The 27764-nt window shown below is 35.4% G+C and overlaps 4 protein-coding genes across 7 annotated transcripts in view; 2 read left to right on the top strand and 2 right to left on the bottom strand.

The window, feature by feature from the left end:
• LOC131168280 (metal tolerance protein 4-like) overlaps positions 1-5661 on the top strand; it is a 33261-nt gene extending 27600 nt beyond the window's left edge. The window contains exons 5-11 of the mRNA XM_058127598.1: positions 1-299; positions 1799-1971; positions 2635-2833; positions 3200-3378; positions 3496-3646; positions 4499-4632; positions 5352-5661. Coding sequence (XP_057983581.1) covers positions 1-299; positions 1799-1971; positions 2635-2833; positions 3200-3378; positions 3496-3646; positions 4499-4632; positions 5352-5531 — 1315 coding nt within the window. The 3' untranslated portion in view covers positions 5532-5661. The remainder of the gene's footprint in view (positions 300-1798; positions 1972-2634; positions 2834-3199; positions 3379-3495; positions 3647-4498; positions 4633-5351) is intronic.
• Positions 5662-9558: 3897 nt separating this feature from the next.
• On the top strand, positions 9559-13078 carry LOC131168591 (gamma-tubulin complex component 3). 4 transcript variants are annotated; one of them, XR_009140357.1, is made up of 3 exons: positions 9559-11997; positions 12121-12631; positions 12718-13078. XR_009140357.1 is itself a non-coding variant. In XM_058128145.1 (2 exons), the coding sequence occupies exons 1-2, from the start codon at positions 9674-9676 to the stop codon at positions 12413-12415; spliced, it is 2619 nt and encodes an 872-aa protein (XP_057984128.1). In that variant the 5' UTR covers positions 9581-9673; the 3' UTR covers positions 12416-13078. The 4 variants fall into 4 exon arrangements, 2 of the variants coding, with proteins under 2 accessions (XP_057984128.1, XP_057984130.1); XR_009140358.1 differs by having other exon boundaries at positions 12121-12637; XM_058128145.1 differs by having other exon boundaries at positions 9581-11997; positions 12121-13078.
• Positions 13079-14423: 1345 nt separating this feature from the next.
• LOC131167839 (uncharacterized) lies at positions 14424-16891 on the bottom strand. Its single transcript, XM_058126842.1, has one exon. It carries the CDS (start codon positions 15542-15544, stop codon positions 14642-14644), a length of 903 nt encoding a protein of 300 aa, XP_057982825.1. The 5' UTR covers positions 15545-16891; the 3' UTR covers positions 14424-14641.
• Positions 16892-17003: 112 nt separating this feature from the next.
• On the bottom strand, positions 17004-26876 carry LOC131167840 (DNA-3-methyladenine glycosylase). Its single transcript, XM_058126843.1, has 6 exons — positions 26481-26876; positions 26251-26322; positions 24513-24636; positions 23761-23831; positions 17614-17671; positions 17004-17516 (listed from the first exon to the last, which is right to left on the bottom strand). Exons 1-6 carry the CDS (start codon positions 26763-26765, stop codon positions 17350-17352), a joined length of 777 nt encoding a protein of 258 aa, XP_057982826.1. The 5' UTR covers positions 26766-26876; the 3' UTR covers positions 17004-17349.
• Positions 26877-27764: the final 888 nt, after the last annotated feature.

Here is a 27764-nt window from a genome sequence, read left to right as displayed (position 1 = left end):
GAGGAGGAAGATAAGGGTTCCATTTGTTTTTGTTACATTTGTTCATTTGTGGGTGGTCATGGACGGCGGCGGCGGCAGCGGCGGCGGCGGTTTGGGTGGTGTGGATGACGTCAAGACGCCATTGTTAGGCGGAGAAGCCGACGGAAAATGTGGAGGAGGAGGAGACCGTCGTGGGTGGTCGACGGTGACATCTCTGAAATGCGAGTTTTTCTCAAAATTGCCGGAGAAGGTGCGATCAGGGCTGGACCCGGAGACCCCATTTCACCTTGATCTTTCTAAAGCCCCTGGTTTCACCCAAGGTATGTACACGCCTCTGTTTTTGTTTTTTGGTTTTCCTGGGATGTGATTTTCTTTCATTCCTATTTTACGTACCAATTGTTCACAGTTTATAGAAGATCTCTGTTTTTTGTTTTTGTTTTCCTTGGATGTGAGTTTCTTTCATTTCCATTTTTATGTTCCAATTATGTATTAGCAGTTTAATGCCTCCTCTTTTCTTTTTCTTTTTTTGATTTTGTTTTCTGTTTTCGTGGGATGGGATTTTCTTTCATTTCCACAGCAAGCTGATGAGATGAGCTGTGCTCATTTGTGATTGTGTTCTTATCAGTATATTTGCCAGAACAGAGGAGTTTGTCCCAGATTCAAAAAATGCATAATATAGATGTAGACAAAAAATGTTACCATCAGAAAACAAAAGGACACACACACACACACGTCTAATGATATATGGTAGAAGAGTTCAAAAGTTTGGTAGTTATGATCTTCATTCCTCTTTTCAATCCTATCTTTGGGAGTTTGTGGGCATTGAAGCTGCAAATTCTAGTGCTGATATCCATTTGCTCCCTTCTTTTATGATACATCTATATATGTTAGGTCATTGTAGCTGTGAACCACAGGGTGTAGAGTTTCTTCTTTTCTCTTTGATGGTGTTTGGGAGTATGTATTTCAGGGCTTGAGTTTGGGTTTGTGTAGATTTGGCAGAAAATATAATTTTATGTTATTATTTGTCCAAATTCCCACAAATGCAAATTCAAGGTCCAAAGCCCATGTTCCCAAATGTAGAGTTGGTGTTTCCTTTGTGCTTCAAACTTCTTTGTCAATATCAGCTATGCTTGTCTTTGATTTTTGGCTCTTTCTCTTTTGCTTCCTTTACTTGGTTGAATACATTGAACATTACAGTGCAAAGCTGTTGAAATTGGGGATTTTGGGTGATGATCCTATATATACACACACATATAAAAAAATATATAGGTATGTATGTATGCATGCATGCATAAAAATATATCTAAACGAGTGTAAATATGTGTGTATATTTATATATTTATTTTTACATGTAAAGTATACTCATTGTGAACTTATTTGAAAACCATGCTCAAAGAAATAAGATCAATGCTTACTCTGGGGCTTGCTTAATTCATACAAAATCCATTTAAGCCTGTACACCCTATCTTCATCTTTCTTATCCACGTAGTTTCATTAAAATGGGTCCAACTCAAACTCACAAATTTGCAAAGGCTCTGAAGCATGTTGTTCATGCATGCTAGAGTAGCTGAAATTGTGCGGCTTATCATTCATGATATATATTTGCTCATTGATCCTATAAAAAATAATCAGAATTTTGTTGCTACACCCGAAGTGATTTGTAATTTGTTTAATGAAATAATGATTGTTTTGTTTATGCTATTGATGGAAGTTTTAATTTCAAGTGTTATATGACCAAGCAATGATTACTAACAAAATATGTTCCTCTTCAAATGTTTTCCCCACGCCTTATTGTCTAAACAAATCTTGTTCTTTTCAGGGGAGAAAGAATACTATGAAAGACAATTTGCAACCCTAAAATCATTTGAGGACGTAGATTCTTTAGAATCACAGGGTGTTATTAATGAAGAGCAAGATAGGGAAGAACAAGCGCAGCATGAAAAAGCAATGAACATTTCTAACTGGGCAAATTTTATTCTACTTGGGTTCAAGGTAGTTGATGTTCCCTTTTTCCAGAGTCTGTCTAGTTTGGATTCATGATCCAAGAGGCCTTACCCCACCCCTTGACACTACATTGCTTGGTGTGCTAATTAAATCAGAGAGCTTCATGAAAATTTTGATTTTCAGAATAGAAAAAGGGATTTGCGCAATTGCACCCTTTTCCTGTCTTCACTGTCAAAAATGCCCAAGCAAAGCAGCCAAAAAACCCTCAGAATTATTCAAATTCATTGAGCATTTTGCAGGAAACAGTTACCATTTTTTAGGCTCCTTTTTATTCCACATTTTTTGAGCAATTCACTTCGGATGCTCTTCATTTTTCATTTTCTTCCCACTTCTGCTTCTTCAATTTCATGCTTCCTTATCTTTATATGCTAGATAATTTTTTTCCCTCTCTTCCTATATGTTTTTTCAGGTTTTTGGTTCATAGTATTCCTATTTTCTCTTTTTCAAGTTTTCGTTTTATGGTATCGTTGAACTGCTCTTTTTTTGTCTTTTGGATTTGATTGGTCTTCTTCAGTCACATGCACACTCACTCACTTAGAGAGAGAGAGTCTAATGGCTCCCTTTTTTGCATATGACTTGTGCATTGAGGAGAAGGCATGGTGAACCTTTCTACTTTTGGCAACTGAACCAAAAACTGAATTTGAAATGCAGATTTATGCTACGGTGAAGAGTGGATCCTTAGCTATTGCAGCCTCAACATTGGATTCATTGCTAGATCTAATGGCTGGTGGTATTCTTTGGTTCACGCACTTATCAATGAAAAGCATAAATATCTACAAATATCCTATAGGGAAATTGAGGGTGCAACCAGTTGGCATTGTCATCTTTGCTGCTGTCATGGCCACTCTTGGTATGTTTTCACCTTTCTTGCACTTAATTTAACAGTTGGCTACAATAGTATAGTATTGGATATATTCCATTCTCATTGTAAATTTTTTTTGGAGCAATCAATGTTCACGACCGTGTTTTACTAATTCATCATAGAAAAAAAAAAAACAATATCTTTATTGTAGGGCATAGTATAGAAACTAAATTGGCACTTAAATGTTAAAATATTACAGCAAATTCGTAAACCCAGGTGGCAATTTGCAAGAAACTTGAAGGATTCTAATGCTTTTCCTGAGTATTTTATTCTTTTATAAATGATTTAAAATTTATGTGAGAGAAGAAAATAGGTTTTCTGTGCAATTATTAGGCACATCCTTGTCTTGTGCAGGTTTTCAGGTGCTGATCCAGGCAGTAGAAAAATTGATTGAAAACAGCCCTTATGAGAAAATGGCTACACAACAATTGGTGTGGTTGTATTCTATTATGTTATCTGCCACTGGAGTAAAACTTGTCCTTTGGTTATACTGTAGAAGCTCAGAAAACAAGATTGTCCGTGCCTATGCAAAGGTATTACTTTGCTACATAAAAATTCAAGCTAATAGTAGCTTGTAGAATATTTCAATCTCGTTGCTCATATAGTTTCTGGTAGATTAAACCACTGTTTGATCCATTAATAATTGCCAGGATCATTATTTTGATGTGGTAACAAATGTGGTTGGTCTGCTTGCTGCTGTTCTTGGTGATGAGTTCTTTTGGTGGATTGACCCAGTTGGGGCCATTATGCTTGCGGTCTATACAATTTCAAATTGGTCTGGAACCGTATTGGAAAATGCAGGTTGACTCTCTCTCTCTCTCTTTCTCTCTCTCTCGCGGTTATGAGGAGCTTAAAAGCATAAAAACTATTTTGATTTTGATTTCAACATACCCTTTATAGTGATATGTGAAATTTGAGCCTCTTTGGACTACTCATTGAAATCCTTTTAAGACATAAGAAATTTCTTAGGGCCTATGTAGTTGTGGTTTCCGGAAGATCTATAAAAATTTGAAGTTCTCTAGTTTTCAAACATTTTGAAGAATTTGGAGAACATTTTAAGATGTTTTCAGCTTTTATTTACAAATGTTGAAAATTTATATTTTCTTTAATAACTGAAAATGGAAAATAAAAACTGTTTTTTCTAGTGTATAATTCATTATAAATGTCACTTAATTCCATTCTTAGTGAAAATAGTTCTCCTGTATTCTTTTGGTTTTGGTGATACGTGCATGGAAAAACATTATCATTGCATTCATTAAGCACAATGCTTCATATAATTTTTAGCCCCCTTCTCTGACTTTGTTGATGTATTATATGAAAATAATTCAAGGCTAAGCATTTTCTATATAGAAAAATCCTATTTTAGCAGGATTTTCTCTTCAGCAAAATCTTTTCTAAAGTTGGGTTTAAGGGGGAAAATGATTTTTACTGATTCTTTTCTACTCATTGGTGCTTATATGCAATTTTACATTTCTGTTTAAAAAAGGGGGAAGAAGTAATCAATGGGGAAAATGTCTGTAAACTCATCGGCATACTTCTGCTTATTCCTTTGTCCAAGCTTTACCCATTTCATTTTCCCATGTGAAATATCTTTATTTATTTCTGTTTTCTTTTTTTTTTTCTTTTTTTATTTTTTCTTTTTTGTTTCTGTAGTTTCTCTAGTTGGACAGTCTGCTTCCCCTGAAGTCTTGCAGAAACTTACTTACCTTGTTATAAGGCACCATCCTCGAATCAAACGTGTTGACACAGTCCGCGCCTACACTTTTGGTGTTCTATATTTTGTTGAGGTTAGTTTAGTAGATAATTTTATATAATATGTGACAACATGTCACCAAACCCTTTTATTTTGTTTATCTGTGGAACCATTAATTATTTTCTTGATTTGCTTTACTTGGTGTTTGTGAAATTTTTTAACGGGATATATACTTCATTCACAAAAGTCTTGCATTCACCACTTAGCCACCTGAAATCCACTAGATTTTGTCTTTCGCCATTCCTCGAGGCAAGGGGTTTACGAATTGCCCTGGTCTTATTGCAAATGTTTCTTTCATCTACCATTTGGCTATGGAATTTGTTTGTTTGGAGGAAAAGAAATTCAAAAAGAAGAACAAATCAATTTTCCTTTGTATTGCCTTTCCATATCAAATACATTTAACAAAAGCAAATTGTTTAATATGATTAAAATCAAGAAGAATCAAAGGTTAATGAGGGGTAAAGAAAATGTAGTTTGTTTTCTTTCTTGGTTTTGCTTGATAAAAACTGGTTTACCTTATATTGTTTTCTTTTCCTCATGTTTTCGAAGTTCCAAACCATGGCAGCAGTTATATGCAACAATTTTTTTTTTTTTTTTTTTAAATATGACTTGTGGACCTTATTAGGTAGATAGTTTTTTGACTAGTAGCCTCTTATTAGGTATATAGTTTTTTTACTAGTAGCCTCTCTTTACAGGTTGACATAGAACTACCTGAAGACTTGCCAATTTTTGACTAGTGGTCTCTCTTTACAGGTTGACATAGAACTACCTGAAGACTTGCCATTGAAGGAAGCCCATGCAATTGGAGAGTCATTGCAGATAAAAATTGAAGAACTTCCCGAAGTGGAACGAGCATTTGTTCATCTTGACTATGAGTGCAATCACAAGCCAGAGCACTCTGTTCTCCGGAGACTTCCCAACAGCCAGCCTTGAGTTTTGAGTAATCCCACATGAAGTTGGATTTTGTTGGTGTGATCTTTATCATGACCCCTTTTTCTTCCACTCATGATGTTTACGTTAAAGACAATTAGATGAATGAGAATGGAAATGATCGTGTGAGGAACCTGTGAGCATCCAGATCAAAGTGACACCAAAATTTTAACATGGTTTGGTCAATAACGACTTACGTCCACGGAGCACACACCAAATATTCACTATCACAAGAAAAATTACAACTCTCACACACTCTCTCTCTCTCTTCCTCCCTTCTTCCTCTCTGCTCTCTTTGAGCTTCTCACTCTATCTGCACACAATATTACAACTTCCACAGCCCTCTATTTATAGGGCTTGGAATTTAAATCACAATTTAAATAAATCAATCATGAATGGAAGTTATAACGGAGAGATTAATGGTGGATAAATGCATTGCGTTTCTGACTCAACTCCTAACTTGCAACGCGTCTCCAGCTGTGTCTCCTGGCTCCATCTCTAACAAATCCCGGGCTTGTCTCCCCTTGAGATCACTTCCATGCTCATTCATTTAGTCATCTTCAACCTACGTGTACTGAAGGAAAAATAGTGAGGAGGCGAGTTGCATTTTGGGCATTCTGGCTTGAAGCTATTTAGGGCATCCACTTGCCAAGTAAGGTATGGAGAAAAGCTAAGTCTAAATTGTTCACTCAATTAAGTTCTTGTCATGGTCATAATTTTCCTTGGAAATGACAAATTGCATAGGCTTTTCAAGGCAGGATCTCTTAGTCTCTTGAAAAACTTAACACTTGGTGCATAGAACTCCGATGTTATATTGGGTTCTTGGTGGTGGTTGATGTGAAAACTTACCTTTATAATTTGGGTGTAATAGGCTTACCATTAGTAAGTTTATTTGGAGAGACTTTAGATTTGGAGTTGTATTGGGTTTAAATAAGATATTATATAAAATTATATTTAAATTTGTCCAAATTTACCAAAATACAAATTCAAGATTCGAAGTTCATACTCTCAAATGCGACATTATGAATTTTTATTCTACTTGTCTTGTGAAAAACGAATTGCACAGCAGAATAAAAATGATCTTACAAATATAGCACTCAACGGTGAAATATATAGAACACCAATCACAAAGATAATAATGAAAGCAATAACTAAAACACAAAGGAATTACATGATTCGGTAATGCCTACATCCACGAGAGTAATCGACAATATGACTTTTACTACCTTGTGTCAAAGACACGAAACATCATTACAAATACAACATATACAATGTATATATAAAGTTTCTCGAAGGCTCTCCCTCTAAAATCCAACCAACTTAACATCCCAATTCAAATTTGAAAATATGTGCTGGGTTCTCGAGCCAAATCGTCGACGGTTTAATACCGAGAACAAAACCTCTCTAAAATTGGACCAAATTGTTGATGGATGCAGGGCAACCGTTGACAGTTTCCTCAACAAATACCAACATTCTGTTTTCACCATATTTTCTCTTTGTGCGTGCCTTTCACTCACTATATGAGCCACATATTAGGAGAAACAAGTGAAAATGTAGTGTCATGATTTGAAGTTTTGAAGAGTCAGCTCCAAGCACTAGAATGCATTTAAAAGCATTATAGAATCGTATGAGAATCAAGTGCTTTGATTAAGTTTTCAAAATGCAGATGTTGCAGAATGGCTTACTACAAATAAACATATATAGAGCAAAAAGGAGAGAAAAAGAAAAGCTAATTTTTGAAAATGTGGTTAGAGAGAAAAGAATAATATAATTTAAATTTGACTTCTAAAGTTACACTAAAGAATTTAAAGTTAATGTAGACAAATTATTCCCACCTTGTCCATGAGTAAGTTTCATGAGAATCCTTTTTCTTGGGAATGTGATCATTTTTGTCATACCAAATTCTTATGTCAAAACAAATTTGGGAATGTGATGTCATGAGTATCACTTTTTTGGGCATCTTAAAAGATGTTATGAACCAAACGGGAAATTATATAGGAGACCTTCCCTCATGTGTTTTTGTATTTGTATTTAAATGTTAGATATGTGATAAATTAGTTTTTCATTTATTAATATCATATATGCAAATAGAGAGAAATTATATAAGTAATCTTCCTCTTCATGTGTTCGTGTATTTGTTTCATAAATTCTACACATTAAAAATGGATCTTTCTCTTTACATGTCTAATATTAATGAATATAAGATCAATTTGTCATATATCTAACATCTAAATTCAAACATACAGACACAAGGAGGGAGAGGTCCCTTATATAATTTTTCATAAATAAGGGGACCTATTTTCAATATGTGCATAATTTATAAAACTGACACACAAGCACGTAAAGGGAGAGATCCCTATATAATTTCTCAAACCAAATCCACGAAAACAATAATGAAAGGCTAATAATCTTATCAAGCTTGAGAAATAAGCTATTCTTCCCTTTTATTAGACCAACTTTAGTTCTATATAAGGGAGGTCTTCAAGCCCTCTACAACTCTATAAATTTTTTTTGGGGGGGGGGGGGGGGGAAATTCTCCATATCTATGAAGAAAAAATATTGACCTTAGGAGTTATTTGCCTCTTTCTAAGACCCTTTTTCCGTTTTTTGTGCATCTTTGTTTCCTATTCTCGAACAATCTTTGATTGTGGAACCATTATTGAAACGTGTTTATCAATAATTAATAATGATAGTAACTAAAGTGTGTATTTTTGGTAAGCATATTCTTAGTTATCAATAATTAATAATAATTAGTTATTATGTTACAAAATAAACTGTTTATTAGATGGTAAAAAAAAAAATTATGTTAGGGATGGGAACGACGGACGTCATCTATCATGAATTATCTTATTCAAATCATCATAAATTCGTAACTTAAATTAGTTGAATATGAATTTTAATATCTCAACCCATATAACCAGCCATGGATTATCCTATCAAATTTACTTTCTTAGGTGTACTAATAAAATTTTTAAAATTTAATTGACAATTTAAAAATAACATGATGAAACAATCTATTTAAAAAAAAAAAGAATTTATTTACAAAAAATTTAATTAATAATGATAGTAACTAAAGTGTGTATTTTTGGTAAGCATATTCTTAGGGGATGTTTGATACGATTTTGTTTTTATTTTTTGTTCTCACTTCGAGATAGGGAAAAAAACAACTAATAAATTAGACATAACAAAATGGATAAAAATCTGTTAACATGAACGGGATCCGACCCACTTAAATCGATTCATAACCAATCCGTTTATTAAATGAATCGAATATGGTTTAAACATTTCTTATCAATTTCTAATGAGTCGGTTGACGGATTTAGGATTTTATCCGATAGATATCTGTCTATCCGTCAATTATTAATATTTAAATTTATTTGTAATTCCATATGTCATTACTTATTTAGTATCAATTCAATTAGCATAAGCTTTATTAATCAATGTTTAGCCCTACACTCCCAAATCTTGTACTACTGTATGTGCTTCTGGGTCTATCTTATTCCAACATTGAAATTCAAATCCAAATGATCAATTTTCTTGTGATTAAACAAAAGTCTTTAAATTCATATTTTTTTAAAATATAAAAAATTGTAATTTTATGATTAGTTATTAAATGTTTAATAATTACTAAATTATAATTTTAAAAATTATTTTAGTTATTATGTTACAAAATAAACTGTTTATTAGATGGTAAAAAAAAATTTATGTTAGGGATGGAAATGACAGACGTCATCTATCATGAATTATCTTATTCAAATCGTCATAAATTCGTAACTTAAATTAGTTGAATATGAATTTTAATATCTCAACTCACGTAACCAGCCATGGATTATCCTATCAAATTTACTTTATTTGGTGTACTCATAAAATTTTTAAAATTTAAGTGACAATTTAAAAATAACATGATGAAACAATCAATTTAAAAAAAAAAAGAATTTATTTACAAAAAATTGAATGAAGTTTTCCCAAAAAAAAAAAATGGAGAAGGGTTTTCAGAAAAGAAGGAAAATACTTCCATTTCCGCGCCCACAAAAAAATCAAAAACCCTCAAAATCTCATCGTCTCTCTCATCCTTCTCCCCCAAATTCTCTCTCCTCTCTCTCTCTCTCTCTCTCTCTCTCTCTCTCTCCACCGTCTTCCTCGCCATGGAAGACCACAAGGTCACAGATCTAGTCAAAGAGCTCGTCCAGCGCCTAGTTGCACAGGGCGCCTCAAACCCTACTTCTTCACTCGACTTCGATCGCTCTCTTCGCTACGCCGTTCGGATGCTCTCGAGCTGTATGACGCCGACGATCGCCGCCGACTCCGCCGCCATGGCCGAGTCCATCAAGCGCCGACTTGCCACCCAAGGTAAGTCATCCGAAGCCTTAACTTTCGCCGATCTCTACACCAAATTCGACGCGAAATCTGGCCCCGGAAGCGTTAAAAATAAGTGGGCTGTGCTTTATTTGCTTAAAGTTATCTCCGAAGATCGGAGAAATTCCAAGAATCGGTTGTCTGATTCTAGGATTTCTTCAGGTCTCTTTGCCTCTTCAGCATTGTCCGGTGGTCTACCCGCATTGTTTGATGCCGAATCCAATGGTAGTTCTAGGGCTATGAATGATAATTCGAGGGTTTTGAATGATAATTCTAGGGTTTTACGCAGTCGGGAAGCTGTGGAAAAGGGGTGGAGTGGTGGGGTTTTGTTGGTTTCGAAGGACCCGGAAAATCTTCGGGATATAGCATTTCGAGAGTTTGCGAGCTTGTTGAAAGAAGAAAATGAGGTCTCTGAAGAGGTTTTGGTGAGAGATGTGTTGTATGCTTGTCAAGGAATTGATGGGAAGTATGTGAAATTTGAGAAGAATGCTGATGGGTATGTATTTTCAGATTTGATTAAAGTTCCTAGAGCAACAAGGACTATGGTTCGGAAGCTTTGTGAGCTGGGCTGGTTGTTTCGGAAGGTTAAGGGCTATATTTCTGAGAGCATGGATCGGTTTCCTGCTGAAGATGTGGGGACTGTAGGGCAGGCATTTTGTGCTGCATTACAAGACGAGCTTTCAGATTATTATAAATTGTTGGCCGTGCTAGAAGCGCAAGCGATGAATCCGATTCCGCTGGTTTCTGAAACTGCGAGTTCAAGGGATTATCTTTCTTTGAGGAGACTCTCAGTTTGGCTTGCAGAGCCAATGGTGAAGATGAGGTTAATGGCTGTTTTAGTTGATAAGTGTAGGGTTTTGAGGGGTGGAGCAATGGCGGGGGCTATTCACATGCATGCCCAACATGGTGACCCTCTTGTGCATGAGTTTATGAGGCGTCTACTTCGTCGAGTGTGTTCTCCCCTGTTTGAAATGGTCAGGAGTTGGGTTTTGGAAGGGGAATTGGAGGATCTTTTTGCAGAATTTTTTGTTCTGGGCCAGCCTGTGAAAGCGGAGTCTCTCTGGAGGGAAGGTTACCGGCTCCATGCTGCCATGCTTCCTTCTTTTATCTCTCAATCTCTGGCTCAGCGCATATTAAGGACTGGGAAGTCAATAAATTTTCTTCGCGTTTGCTGTGAGGATCGTGGTTGGGCTGATGCTGCAACAGAAGCTGCGGCTGCAGCGGGGACTACAACTAGGAGAGGAGGTCTCGGATATGGGGAAACTGATGCACTTGAGTCTCTAGTTATTGAAGCAGCAAAGATAATTGATAAGCATTTGATGGATGTTATGCATAAGCAGTACAAATTCAAAGAGCATTGTCTTGCAATTAAGCGTTACTTACTTCTTGGGCAAGGTGATTTTGTTCAGTATTTGATGGATATTGTTGGGCCTGAGCTGTCCGAGCCTGCTAACACCATTAGCTCATTTAAGTTAGCTGGTCTGCTGGAAAGTGCAATCCGATCATCTAATGCACAATATGATGATCCTGACATATTGGATAGATTGAGAGTCAAAATGATGCCGCATGGCACTGGTGACAGGGGTTGGGATATATTTTCTTTAGAATATGATGCAAGAGTCCCACTAAATACAGTCTTCACAGAGACTGTAATGGCAAGGTATTTAAAAATCTTCAATTTCTTGTGGAAACTTAGACGGGTAGAGCATGCACTTATTGGTGCTTGGAAGACCATGAAGCCAAATTGTATAGCTTCACACTCCTACACTAAGCTGCAACATGTAGTTAAAATGCAGTTGCTTTTAACACTGAGGCGATGCCAAGTCCTTTGGGACGAGATGAATCATTTTGTTACAAACTTGCAATATTACATCATGTTTGAAGTCTTGGAGGTGTCATGGTCTAACTTCTCAAATGAAATGGAATTAGCTAAGGATCTTGATGATTTACTTGCAGCACATGATAAGTACCTGAGTTCAATTGTGGAGAAGTCTCTCCTTGGTGAACGATCACAAACCCTTTATAAGGCACTCTTTGCATTGTTTGACCTTATATTGCGTTTCCGAAGTCATGTGGATCGGTTGTATGAAGGTATCAGTGAATTGCAGGCAAGGTATTGATCTTCTTTTTCCATTATTTATAATTTTATATATGTGGATAAAATTTTCATATTTAAGAGCGCTTCAGTTTATTAGATTATCATTGACTGGTGGGTCTTATTTTTTTCATTATACAGAACTGTGGAATCTTCCTTGACATCTCAAGATAAAACCAAATCACGGAGGCATCAAGTTGGTAAATTTTCGGAGTCTGGATCATGGGTTAGTGAGGGTCGGAAGGCCCTAACACAACGTGCCAGTGAATTTCTTAGAAATATGGGACAAGAGCTGGATGCAGTTGCAAAAGAGTATTCATCACTGCTTGAGGGATTCATTTCTCAATTACCTGTGCAACAGCACATTGATTTGAAGTTCCTCCTGTTTAGGCTTGATTTCACTGAGTTTTATAGCCACTCACATTCTAATAAATGAGGAAGGATACCAGTAAAGCATTAAATTTTAAGGGAATGAGGAAGGGTACCAGTAAAGCATTTAATTTTAAGGAAATGCTCCCGCAGCACATAAGGGATGAACAAGTTGTGATTTGCCATTTGCTAATTGCTGCCCAGAATACTACAACAATCAAGCAGTGGCTACCTGACCTCAGGACCAACCAGTTCATACTTCATTGCTTGTTTTCAGGCAATGGTACTGGTAACTTTGTAGCTTGGTTTTTTCTTCTCATGATTTTATTTCAATTTTTTCTAACACCCATTATCTTTTCTACTCTGCAGATGACATTTTTTCCCTCTGGATGCCTAGTGTCGAAGATTTTAAGTTTCAGTTGAGGTGCATTATATCAGTATATTAGGTTGTCAAATATGGTAGTGTATGCATTTTGTATTTGATGGCCCTGTGCTGGGTGTTGGTATTCTTTGTGGCTCTGGCAAGCTGCCCATTCCAAGTTTGTATATTTGTATCATAGTTTTGTAATTCTCATTGTGCATTTTCTGTGGTCCTATTAGCTGTGTGCGCTAATTGCTCTGATTTGTCTACTTTTTCTCTCTCAATTTCTTGTGTTTAATCAAGTTTTGTTCTTGTACCTTGATGATTTGGTGCTGAGGGGAATAAATCTGCAATTTTTTTTTTTTTCAACTGCTGATTTGCTTGAGAATGCAAATGAAATTTTCCAGCTGTTGACACAGCAAAACCCACAGTTGCGTTATTGTTTGTAAGGTTTATATAATTATATCTGAATATTAAATCAAAGTACACTGCAAAAGAAAAAAGGTGATTGCTTTCTATGTTTGTTGGCTGGTTGATTTTTGTTCTTTTTTTTTTTTGGATTACGCACTGGGTGTCCACGCATTCATTTTACGGTCCACGTGATTAATCTTGCGTCCCTTGAAGTTGATCCCACAACTTCAAAGAGATGGTAAATTCAGGAGTCCAGGGGCGGAAACGAGTCTGGGAGGATTTGAACACTTGACCTCGTGAAAGGTATTCCTACAATCCGCACTACCACTTGAACCACATCCTGGGATTGGTTGATTCTTGTTCTATTCAATGACTCAGCCTGCTTTTTCATTTGTTTCTCATCGCTGTAATTTGTTTGGTACAAGAATGGAATGAAATGCAATGGAATTGGTTTTTAGTTTTACATATTCCCCTTGTAATATATCATCCCATTTCTCTCTCAAACAATTTCATTGTTGCATACCAAATTTAGGGTTAAAGTATCTTACTTGTTTATGTAGAGTTTTTTCCTTTGTTGGTTTTATTTCATATAAAATTATTTAATAAAGGTACGGAAAGAACTTTATTTACCATTTGATGCTTCGAAAATGCAGGATGGTCCAGTGTGGCGCAGTTCACGCATTAATTAAATAACAATAGCCAATAAAGTAAAAGAACATAGAAATAAAAATAAAATAATATAAAAATCAAATAATTCAGCAGTAGTGTTTATGCAAAAATATGTATTGTTTTATTTAGCATAAAATAAATAAAAATTGAGATTTTTTTTAATGCTCGGCCAATGCTAAGAAAAATGACACTTATTTCTATTAACTAATTATTCAATGCTTTATTATGGTCATTTAACTGATCTATCTGTTTTAAACCAACTAATTGACATCAAAATAACAAAAAAAAATATTATTTATTATTATTTTTAAAAATATATGAAAAATAAATATTACTAATAAGTCACAAAAATACTTAGTAATTATAATATATTACTACAAAATGCTTATGAGATGTATTTTTTTACAAAAATTTAATAACTAAAAATTTAACTAAGTATTTAATTTTGTTTATCATCTTTTGCCAGTTGAGTTTTAGGAAGTATCAAATACATACCTTTATTAAATATTTTTATATGAAATAAAGTTTAAAAAGGAAAAAACTCCATGTGTAGTCAAATAATTTGGGAAAAAAACACTGCCCACCCCCCCCCCCCCCCCCCACTCCCTCCTGGAAAAATAGAACACCAAGTAAAGAAATCTCAAACATGGTAGAAACACCATTGACGACTTTTCAAGGTACTGGGAAGAGTGACATACTGACATAATAATCACCACAGATGAGGAAAACAGAGAGCAAAAACTAAACCATCTTTCACACTGCTAAAACATCTCCTAATTCTACTACACTTGAATATGGCATTCCAGTGCAGAGGCCAAAAGTTTTTAAAGAAAGCAAAAAAGCCGATAGGGGTCAATCTATCAAGGTGTACTTCTTCCCTGTGAATGGTATGAACTTCTGTTCTTCATTCTTCAATGTTTCTTCTTGCCGGACCGCATTGGAGCCAAACATGAGCTTTCCCGATTTTGTGTGTGCTCCCCTAATCCTCTCAGCACCAGCAGGCACTGGGTTCTTCTCCATGGGAGGAGGCAAGGCAGCAGGTAAGGCTGATTCTTTCAGAGGCTTCTCATCCACGCGTCTTGCCACACCCGTGAACGGCCTGAACTTGGGTTCTTCGGCCGCTCCTGGTTTCTCTTGAGCCTCACTGAGTGCCAACTTTTCACTAACTTTTGCTGGTTTTACAGGTTCCTTGTAGTCCAATGGAGGCGCAAATTCAACCTCGCAGTCTGTCTCGATGATGCTTATGGCAGAGGACGGCTTGGTTTCCACCACATCAATGGCAAACTCCTTACCGTTGTACAAAATCACAACGGTATCGCCCGCAGTCAGACACGAGAAGTTCCTCAGTGTTGTTTCCAGCACAGCTTTTGGGTTGTTGAGATCTATGAAGTCCTTCTTGTGAGGCTGCAACTTCATGAAAGTACCCTTGGGAAGAATCCTGTTCTTGATCAGCGTTATCTCTCCTTTCCCCACTTGCAAATTCTTCATCATCCAGTTCGGAACGAAGACACTGCCTTCCTCCGCACTGAACTCCAGAACTCCACAGTGGGAGACCCGGCCCGAAGAGGGGCTCTGGATTTCAAATTGCATCGGATAATCAATCCCCATGGAGACCAGAAGCTCCAGAGCCGAAGCAGGCATTATGACTTTATCCCCGTTTTCCAGGTGCAATTTCCCAATGCAGGAGAAGGGGTAGCAGCAGTAATACTGCTCGAAGGATCTACCATGACCATAGTATTCTTCTCTGTACGCCATTGCTGTGAATGGAGATGGTCACAGAACACAATCGCAAAATACCTGAGAGGAGAAAACAGGGAAGGGAGATGTTGGTGTATCCTTTTGGTTTTTCTTGGTACTCTGTTTGCTGTTTATGGGTGTATATACATAGAAACAAAGGTTTCTTGAGCGGCAAGTTTCAGGGGATAAACATGGCAACCTGAACCTCCGGCGGAAATCTCGAATTCAAAATAGGGTTGATGTTTATAGTGAGCCCAAATTATATATTTTGGAAGTATGTGTAGTATTAACAAAGTTAGGCTATGTTTGGTTCATGTGATGTCTATTTTTGGGAATAGGGTGAAATATAATGAGAATATCTACGTCTTGCACTATTATTAATTCAAAATAATAGTGATATACTTACCTTTCAAACAATATATTTATACTTAAAGATTTTATTTTTATGCATTGAAATAACATAGGTAGCTAAATTAGGTTATGTATTCATAAAATGTTTATTCTTGGGAATAAAATGAAACATAATGTAATGAAAATTTTATATAAACGTAATAATTTTTTTTATAAAAAAAATTGACTCATGTAAAAGTCATGTCATTCTATATTGCAAGAAATAGAAAAAGAATAAGAAATTTTTGTTTGTAAAATTTGTGAATGATTAGTTTTCATCTATACCTTATCATAGTTTCATTAAAAGAAAAATACCATTTTGTTTGTTTAGCTTTGTTTTTACAGTGACTAACACTTTTTTTCCGAAGTTGCGGGACTATTTTGCCAAGTTTCTTAAACGCTGATCTCTAATTAGAAAAGTAAATACTACTCAGCATGTCAAGCCCTAGTAAGGTTTTTCGCTTTGCATCGAATTAAATCACATGCACCACTGCTTATGCACAAAATATACTTCTAAGTAATTACCCCATAAATCCTATATCTATCTATAACACTTTTTTTGAAAAAAAAAAAACTATCAAATTCTTCTATTCTGATATTCTACAGTTAAGAATAGATAGTGTATTCAAGATTACCACTCAAAGCAGATTTTGGATCTCTAATGTTTCAAGTTATAGAGATTGAAGGGCACAGTTGAAACCCCATTTTGCTTTAAATTTTAATCATAAACTCTCTTACTAAGAATAGAATTGAATAGGATAAAATAATAAAGCTTATTTATATATTAAATAAATCACTCATTCAAACACTTATTTTGTTCCGGCAATCATGAAATAAGAGTAGAGTATATATTCTCATGATCAAACTGAGAATAGTCACTCATTTATTTCATGCTATGAATCAATAAAAATATATTTGTATTGTCACTTTACAATGAGAATTGGTTTTTTCATTTAAATTATCATATTCTTATAATTATTCTATTCTTAAGAATAAACAATCTACGAACCTTAAAAGATGAACCAATGAGCATGCTCTCCAAAAAAAAACCAACTCAAATATGTTAGAAAACACTCGGATCGAAATATTTTAAAGAAGGTAAAATCAATATATTTCAAAGCTGGCTGTGACATAATGATTGTCCCTTTAAAATTGTCCCAAAAAAGGGGTGATCTTCCCATCAGCCATCCCGTCCAATGAAATTGCTTTAACAGTGGCTTTTATGTGGCACGATGATAGGTGCCACATATAACCCGATGAGAGTGATTTCATTGGATGGGACTAGCATGGTTGACAATCTTTTCTTTAAATATTTCACATTTCCATAGCTTTCTTTTTCTACCCTTTCCTACTTCCCCACTCCACAACCCAAAGAGAAAAAAATGAAAATAAAATCTCCCAACAGGAGCATAACACTGGGTTGAAGTTTCAAATCAGTGGGGGAGCTTGAGTGTGTTTTTGGGAGCACTTATCCAGGGTGAACCAGCAATGGCAAATCTCCACAGAGCCTCAACATGCTCAGGCAAAGCATATTCAATACCAACACGTGGACCAATCAGAATCTTCTCTGGCTCTGGCCCATCTAAGAGTTCTAAACCACCTGCTCACACCAATTTGTTCACTTCAGAGAAACTATTACATGGATTCAGTCTATGCTTGCTCACAGGCATAATCAAAAGCAAGATGGGGAAACTTACCTGGAGAGTAAAGGGGATGGGTAGACCATCCAGTTGAAATTCCCAGTGCTTGCCCAACCTGAAAAAGCAGCATTCACACTAATGCCCAGTTTGACTCCAGGGTTTTGTGAGAAAAAAATGGGGGGAAGAAAAACAAAATTAAAAAAATCAAGTTTTAATATTTTCTCTATATATTAAATAAAAATTAAGAACGAAAATTTGTTCAAATATGATTACAAATTAAGAAAAATGGAAAGTCGAGGTTAAGTACATATTTCATTTTCTTTCTCACTTCCTTGACAACCCAAACAACAAAAAGTGGATTTCTTCATATTTTTCTTTCTTTTCTCCAACATTATCCAAGTTCCAAATGGAGCTTAACTAAACTACAAGAGATAAAACTAAAGAAAAACATTGGCCTCCTTTGTTTTGAATTGGCTATAAGAGTCTTCTCTTTCAATTTGGCGCTGTTATGCAAGATTAAATAGACTATGTATGAAGTAAGGCCATGAGCCAACTTGCTTTTTTTCCCTCATAAGGTCTCCTCTTTCGATTTGGCGCTGTTAAGTAAAAAATAAATAGACTCCGTATGAAGTAAGGCCATGAGCCAACTTGCCTTTTTTGTCCTCATTATCATCTATGTTCTTTTCCACTATTTTTCTCCTAGTCCTTGGTGGTACCTAAAGCTTGAACCGTCTTACCTAATTGTATCAGGTGCCTAGTTGGGGAAAAACACAGCTGAATGTGACAAATGCTTTAATATCTAATCTTCACTTTCAGAAAAATACTTGCCAGAGATCCGTCTTAACATCCTAGTGTGTTCATAGTAGGGGAATGCCGTTTATTGGCTCCCCAATAGTTGGGGTACATGAGGGAAGTTTTATGGACCCCATCATCTCTCTCACAAAGTATTAACCATGTGTAACTAGCATCCTAAGTACATATTACAACTAGAAATTAAAACTCTCCAGGGCCCTGTAAGAACAACAGAGAATGGATTAATACTAAGGAAATAGCTTCAAAGTTTGTGGCAATGCCACTTTCCCTGGGGCTTAATTCGTCCACACCATTACAAATCTGGTGCGCAATATGGAATTTGCTCAGCACGTCCAAGATGCAATGAAGCCCGGTGTTAGATTGCATTTTGCATAAATGAATTATATGCCCATGATTTTGTGCAACAAATCAAACGCAAGATGACCTCAAATTATGGAGAAAATGAAACCTTGAGATTTCCGGGACCTGCAACTTAGTTTAGGTAGACTGATTCACGTCTCTTAGAAAAGAGAGAACCTTTTGCAACATAGTTAAGTACCTTAAATAACTGCCATTCAGAATTTGGAAAATTGAAATTTAATTAACCTGACTAAAAAAATAATGAATTGTTTATCAATATCTATTTTGCACGTGCTCACTCCATGTATTCAAGTGCCAAGGGCTTGGTTTATTTAAAGAGCCCTCATATAGTAGAGGTGTCTGCTACCTTATAAGTGAAGGGTGAGTTCAAGTTTACAAGGCCTTGAAAACTTTCTCCCTTCCTATGTTGGTCAAGCCTACCGCAAATTATTTTGAAAAAAAAAAAAAAAATCATGGAAAAACAAATAAGAACAGTTTCAAATGTTTGAGATCATATATATCAATAATCTCATCGTGACATCTTTCATGTCCAGAATAGCTAATCGTAAACGGTAACCAGACAAATTAAACTTGGGGGTATATTCTATGGATATCAAGGAGGCTAAAATAATTTTGCAAATAAATTACCCAAGTGACAAACATTTTCGGTAAGTTCATGCATTTAGATCTGAGATCCAATGCCTACATGAGATGTCCTTCATATCCACTATCCAAGCCAACACTTCCTTTGCAGCTGCCCTCTTTTAACTTTTTCCTCTTGTATCAGCTTCCCCCCCACCCCCCTCCTCACCTCCTTCCGGTCCTGCACACTAGTCTCCTTGATCAAATTCATTTTTATAATATTTATTTACCCCATCACCTCTTGATTTCACACTTTGTAAATCTTCTGGGGGTTTCAGCATAGCAGCCAAAACAAAACAAGAAGCGCCACTCAACACAAGCAGTCGAGTGGCAAGGGAAATAAATATTCTCTCTAAATTGGCCCATGTAATCCCCTCTCATAGCCTCATAGGCGACTAATCAAGCCTGACAAATTCAGGACATCTGAAAAACCTTCACAGGCAGATGCTAACACCTCCTGACTGTTTCTTTGGTATACCACCATATAAAAGTCACCGTACACACCAAGGATTGGACAACTTTGATTTCGCCACACTCAGTTCCTCCTGCAGCACTCCTCTCTTTGAATCCCTCCCTCTTATGCCATACAGTCCACCAAAATAGAACATCCACCCACAGACACATCCTCCTTCACAATCACTTCTTTGGTCCACATCACCAGGACCACTGCAGCTGCCGAAGAATCCAACTCCACCCAGCCCAGATGCTTAACCAAGAAAAATAACGACTCTTTTATCGTACAAAACCATTTTATGTTTCTGCAGAGAGACCAGGTATGTGGTTTCCAGATCCAGTCCTTTGAAAAAAAAAAATAGCAAACTTTCTTCTAATAACTGATTCTCAAGAAATTTCATGAAATCATTGTTGGCCTTATAAGGCTTAAAATCTTATTTTAATGATAACAAATCAGAGGAACTTAACATATTTGATTAAGTGATGATATTTCAGGATTCTAATATGTGAATACAAGGTCAAGTGCACACAAGGATTATTGAAAACTTATACTCCAAAGAAAGAAGATGTCATAAAGCTTATACCATTAAAGCATGGATTCAAAGATGATTTGATGAAACTTAAAGTGAATTGAAGTTGGAAGTCAAGATAGACTCAAGAGATGGAAAAACATGAAGACTTAAGTGTTTAAAATGTCAAAAGTCTTGAGAAGTCTTTATGTAAGTACTTCAAGCGATTTCAATATGAATGCATGAACCTCTTAGGTTAATTTCTTGGACCTAGATACCTTTTAAAATACTTGAAAAATATTTTTATAAGGTCAAAAGTTATTTCAAAAAGGTTAAAATTATTTTTGGAATGAAAAGCACCAAAACAGGATTTTCCAAATTCTGTTATTTTTTCTATATCCGCATTAATGTGCATTTTTCTCTATCAAACATTCCATATCTTAAAAAGTGTTCAACATGAAAGCTGTAGGATTTTCTCTTAGCTTTCTGTTGATACCAAGAACGTCTAATTTGGAGTTATATAGAAAAAGTTATCACCAAAATACTGAAGGGTGGTCGAAGCTGTCAGGCGGCTGACTATATATGTTCAAGCGACTGAACACCGGGTCAGGCGACTGACCCATCATGCTCAGGCGACTGACCCTGTACTGTTTCAAAAATACGCTGATTTAAAAAGGTCCAGGCAATTGACCCCTTAAGTCCACGCGCTTGACCCTTCCAAATTCAGATTTTTAAAACTAACGGGAAGTTTCCAAAATTGAGTTTTTGAATTCTAAACGTTATGAAAACTTTGGAAACACTCCAAATCACTTGAGGAACACGAAATACATCTTCTAAACTCTATAAATACCTCCTAAGACAAAGGATTTTATACACCAACAATTAAGAAATCAGCTATTGTTCAAATTCTTTCACATTCAAAGAGTTCTTGCAGAGCATACTTTGCTAAAAGCTATTGCTACGAATTTGCTGAATTAAAGCTTGAGGCTCCTGTGCTTAAACTAAGATTTTTCAAATTTAAAGAAACCCGGTGATATATTCTTGAGTTTCATCTATTTATATTGATTAATTGTTGAAGTATATTGTGCTATAAATAGTACTAATCTACTCTTGTTGAGAGTGTCTTTGTATACCAAATTTGTTTCTTATTTTTCTTGACAGTTTAGAATTGTTGAATCGTTGTACCGAGCGTGGGGTATCGTTTGGAGAGGGGGCTCCACCCTAGTTGAAGGAGCGACTGTAAAAGGTTGCTCCTACTCGCAAAGGGGTGTGTGAGGTTTGCTCCGCCCGTAAAGGAGTGACATAGTGGAATCCTTAGGTGTGTTGCCTAAGGTGGGGACGTAGGTGAGGATAGCCGAACCTCATAAAATATTGGTGTCACTCTCTTCCCTACTCTTTAATTTTCTGCATATATAAATTGCGTGGATGTTTATTTAAGTGTTGGAAATTAATTTGTTATTGAGATTGCGGAAACTTTAATTAAAGGGAGTACGTTAATTGATCTTTTACGGAAACCTTAAAGGAAGTACGTTGATTAATCATTTGCGGAAACCTTAATTAAAGGAAGTGTATTGATTAATACCAAAGCTCATTAACATATTTGCATATTTTATGTTACATATTTAACATCAATATTTGAGTTTTGGAAGCTTGGTTGGATTTTCTATTGTGTTTCATATTGAAGAAATCAAGTCTTCCTTGTTTATAAAGGTTATTCATCAGTTATATATTTAAGCTCAAATCTAAATTTGAATATTGGAAGCATTGCCAAAATTGTTGTAAGGTTTCATATTGAGAAAGCTTACATTGATTGATTAGATTGAGTTGTTGGATGTGCTAAGGAACTTGAAAGAAGTATTCAAATTGGAATTCTCATTCATAAAGGTTTACAACTAAATTAATTTCCCGTTGAACTTGTAATTGTAAATCAACTTTGCATGTGTTAAGAAACAATTAACTAAAAAGGGTATAAAGAAATTTTAAAATCTCAATTCACCCCCCCTTTCTTGGGAATACACCTTACTTTTCAATCATATTTAACCTCGCTGTCTCTTCTCATAATTTATGGAACATTGCAGCTTCATAAGCTCTCTTCTCTTCTTTTCTTCTTATTCTAACCATCTTTTCTCTTCACTAGCTTCTTTCCCTTCTTCCAGTGTTTGCAAAAAGCTGGAAAGCCTCCTCCTTATGCCCTACAAAGGGGCTAGATTGAAAACTTGGAAGAAATATCTTCACTTCGGAGGTCAAGCTGCCCATGCCTCTACTTGGGAGGCCATGCCTCAAATCTTGGCAGCACTAGTCCAAATTGGTAGCATCATTTTGATTAGCAAAGGCCTTAGTTTTCCCATCCAAGATGCCCTGTCTTACCAGGGATGCCATTTGGGAAAGAAACTTCAATTATTGATAATTTGATGAAGAGGGGTTTATTTACAGTCAACAGGTATTTCTTGTGTAAAGAACAGGGTGAGATAGTTAGTCACGGCTCACATTCTGTTACACTGCATCTGGGCATAAGTAATGTGTAATATGGTTTGTGTCTCTTCACTCCCTTGGAATTAATTGGGTTACAGGGCAGAAAGGATAGTGCTAGAGCTAACCTTGGAGGGGATTGTTTCTTCTTTTTTTATTCTTTTTTGTTTTTTTTTTTTTATTAAAGGAAAAGAAGAAGGATTTGTGGGATGCCATTAAGCACCTTTTTTGAAAGATAATAATAATAATTGGAATTATATGGGAAGAGAGGAATTCTAGGGATTTTAAAGGAATAAATAGACCCCAGAAGACAAGTAAGGTAAGTGGCTCTCTTTCTTGTATTTTTTTTTTTTTTTTATGAATGATTTATATAACAACTTTGGCATCTTTGTTCATTGTATACCTTTTTTTTTTGGGGGGGGGAATTGTTGATACTTCATAAAGTTTTTTGATTTATACTATCAAAATGATGAACCTTTTATCCAAAGATAACTTTATAAATAAGAAATCACAAGAAGGAAGCATAACAAAGTATCTATAACCATGGCACACAAGCATGTGTGTGTGTGTGTGTGCATGAGAGAGAGAGAGAGCTTAAATAAAATACCCAACAGACTCTAACGTTACATTGTCTTTCATAATTCATACATTCCCAGAAAAAGGAAAAATAGTGCACTTAATTTACAAATATGGAGATCAGCAGAGGGGAAAAAAAAAGAGCCCCGAGGTGGGGGAGGGAAGCACAACTTGAATATATATATATATATTTCTGGAAAAAAGGAATACCATGGAGAATACAACAAGCCACAAATTTCTCCCTTTGTGAGTATGTGTGTTTGATCAAATTTTTAGAATTGACAGCAGTCCATGGCACATCCAAATGTCAAAATAAGCCAATACAGAATTGTTTAGTGAGTGTACAACCATGTTAAAAACAATGTTGAAGGGGTGGAGGTTTGATAGAAAGTTAGAAACTGACCTTTCCGGGCCCTGTAAGAAGAACAGGCTTATCAGTTTCCTGACCTCGACGTTGTTGAATAGTCTCTAATCCTGTAATGTTTGTTCAAAATAATTGACAGAAGCAACTTTTTAAAATGACATGTGTTCTTAATAATCGATTTTGAAAAATTTATGGATCCTTAAACATGTCCTTACCGCAAAGAAAAATTTAGGAAAAATATGCATCAAGCTTACACGATTATATTCCTACTGTAATGTATTACCTGCATTCTTTTTTGCTATGTTTTAGTCCTTCTTCGCAAGGTCACATAGGGCTCATTTGGGAAGGCTTTGGAGTAAAAGTCTTTTCACAATGTAAAATTATTTCTAAGCTAACACACAAAATTACAGCATTCATCTGGAAAGTTATCTTTGATCTAAAACCAGCTTCAGAGAAAGCATCAACAACAATTTCTCAACGTAAAAGTAATTTGAAGATAAAAACTAATTTCAAACTCCAAGATTATTGAATATTAGCCTACGCAAAATTTTGCAGAATGAAATCACTTTTAATTAGAGGCTATCCTATCAGATACATAATCCAACTGATGGTGAAAAATTGTTGGCATGGTTTCAGTTCAAATCTTTGATTACTCACAATATTTAATTAGGTGAAACTTATGAAAGTTACAGTAATATAGATACAGTTCAATACGTGCATTCTAGCCTTCCTTTGTTAATCTAAATTTTTAGGAGCTCAAAACTACCAAGCTATTAGTTTCATAATATTACCACTAACAGGAGCACAAGAACGAATCAAGACTGCAGCTCCAACTCCTTCCTTGTCTGCAACAATATTTAGCATTGTGTGTAGACCATAGCAAAGATACACATAAGCATGCCCTCCTGGTCCAAACTGTATCCAATCACTCAATTATAAATACAGAGCAACAATCACTAGCATTACAATGCATCCAAAAATCCAAATGGGTTCATTTCTAAACTTCTCTGTGGTAACATGTGGTTCTAATTTTTTAAAGGGAAAATTGCACAATTAATTCTTAAAATTTTGCTTAATTGTACTTCAATACCTCTACTTCTAATTTTAGCATTCTATTCCTTGAACTTGCAAACAAGTCACAAAGTCATCCCCTTTAACAATCAAAATTAGTTAACAAGTATTAGCCTACCCAATAACCCTGTAACTGAGACCTTATAACAAGCTTTTGACAAGTGGGTCAATATTCATTGGCCAACACTGACAGTGAAGGATAACATTACAATTTGGTTGCAATTTCAATAAGTGAAATGCTAAGATCAAAATATTTGGGGTTGAATGGCACTCGTGAAAAATTCAACGACTAGATTATGTTAGATTCACATAATGTAATAGGATGAAAATAGATTATAGAATAGCTATCGTGTAGGAGTATAATAGCTTTCTCTATTATAATGCAAATGACAAAACAAAGTTGGTGTTATTTCTACCAATATGGAATGACTTAGGAATATCTATTTCCAAATTTTATCATAGATATCTATTCCAATACTATTCCATATTGATTGAAATAAAACCAAATTTTGTGCTCTCATTTGTCTTAAAACAATATTATAATTTTTTGCCTAAACTATTATACAGCCTATTCCTATCATATTCCATTCCAAAAATCAACTAACCTCTTCTAAATAGAAAAATGATAAATCAGTTTCTTACAACTGGGGCAGTTCTTGCTGTAATGCCAAACCGCCCATGACAAGCTGACTCATTTGGCCTAAAAATGGATAAGTGCTTCAAGTGTGCTTCGTGATCGTAGAAAACCCTTAAAATTAAAAGGAAAGTTTTATAGAACGGCTATAAGACCAACTATGCTATATGGATCAGAATGTTGGACAAGTAAGAAACAACATATCCAAAAGGATAAAGTTTCCGAGATAAGAATGCTTAGATCGATGAATGGTATAACATTAAGAGATAAATTCAAAAATGAACATATTCACAAAGTCATCCCCTTTAACAATCAAAATTAGTTAACAACCATTAGCCTACCCAACAAACTTGTGACTGAGACCTTATAACAAGCATTTGACAAGTGGGTTAATATTCATTGGCCAACATTAACAGTGAAGGATAACAATACAATTTGGTTGCAATTTCAAGAAGTGAAATGCTAAGATCAAAATATTTGGGACTGAAACATTGTGTTAGATTCACATAATGTAATAGGATGAAAATAGAATAGCTATCGTGTAGGAGTATAATAGCTTTCTTTATTATAATGCAATTATGCAAATGGCAAGACAAAGTTGGTGTTATTTCTACCAATATGAATAACTATTTCCAAATTTTATCATAAACATCTATTCCAATACTATTCCATATTGATTGGAATAAAACCAAATCTTGTTTTCTCATCTTAAAATAACATTACAACTTTTTTCCTAAACTATTATATAGCCTATTTCTATCATATTTTATTCTGGAAATCAACTAACCTCTTCTAAATAGAAAAATGATAAATCAGTTTCTTACAACTGGGGCAGTTCTTGCTGTAATGCCAAATCGCCCATGACAAGCTGAATCATTTGGCCTATAAGCCTCTACCTGCGAAACCCACAAATCATTATACACTGAAATACACCCACAAGCTCAATTTCGTTTAAAAGCACTCCGCTTTATTGGGCACCCTTATCATGCTCCGTTTGGTTCTCGAGAAAATGGAGAGAAATCCAATATATATATATTCGAGCTCTCAATATTACCTCAGTGATCTGAAGAACAACATCATCCCTCCTGAGAAACTTTCCCAGAAGACGCGGCGCGAGATCTAGAGCGTCGATTTGGAAAAAATCGGGACCCATGATTGTCACTTTCTCGACAGGCAGTGGTGAAATTGGGACCCGTGATCGAGATTGAGCTTTGTATTTGGCCCTAATGGTCACGGATTTTGCGGCGGGAATCGTTAAGACGCCATTGGAATCGGCCGACAGAGTCGTTTTCTTGGCGGGTTTCTTTGAGACTCGCTTGAATCGGTGAGTTGTCTTCATCTCGGGTAGATGTTCGACGACTAAATGGAGGAGGAGCAGGTGGGGAGAAAACTTTACTTCATGCTTTGCTTAAAAAGTCTTCTTCTTCTTAATTTTGCCAACTTAATTTGGGATCAACCCTCAGCAAAAGGGTCTTCTAGTAATTTCTGTTCTCTAGATTAGCTAACATGAGCTTTTACCCGAAATATAAAATAATACTCTGTTTGGAAAAAATTTTCTCCATTTAATGCTTACATAATCTCGCAACTTGGTGTTGCGAGATTTGTCACGCATCAAAACCTGATAGCACTAATCATTTAAATCTCGTAACTCCATCCTGTGAAATTTGTCATTCATCAAAAGCTGATAACTCTAGTCATTTAAATCTCGCAGAACCAAATTACGAAATTTGCCACACATCAACCAAATTTAGGAATACATACATAACAGGCTCCAATTCAGGTTTTTGATTTTTTGAAATTCCGTTTGAATGTCTTGAAATATATATATACACATATAATACTTAACTTTTTCATCCTTATAGAAAATCAGTTTGAATAATAAATTAAGAAATCATATCTCATATTACAAAAAATAAAAATTTTATTTTAATATAATTAAAAATTGTAAATGTTGACCTTAAATTTACGTGTCACTCTTTTGAAGAAATTTTTTCTTTTTTTTTTCAAAGTGAAAAAGATTACAACTATGGTGAGAGAGCATTGTGAAAATGCATATGAGTGTGCATGAAACCCATGCTTTTATTTTGGTTTTAAATTTTCATCCACTCTATTCAATCAACATATTTACAATCGGTTGGTCCCAATTCAATTGTTGACATTGTTAATTCAATTACTGCCAACATCAAATGGAAAAGTCCAACAAATACTCCCTAACGTAGAAATATTTTAAATGCTGCTTTTTCTTTTTCTATTTTCTTTATTGATTCACTACCTCAACGGTATGAGGATTATTTAGGAGCATTTTTATTTTGACACGTCTCATATTTTAAATAAAATA

Source organism: Malania oleifera, chromosome 11 (assembly GCF_029873635.1).
Source record: "Malania oleifera isolate guangnan ecotype guangnan chromosome 11, ASM2987363v1, whole genome shotgun sequence".
Taxonomy (NCBI): Eukaryota; Viridiplantae; Streptophyta; class Magnoliopsida; order Santalales; family Ximeniaceae; genus Malania; species Malania oleifera.
This window is presented reverse-complemented; position numbering and strand designations above follow the sequence as displayed.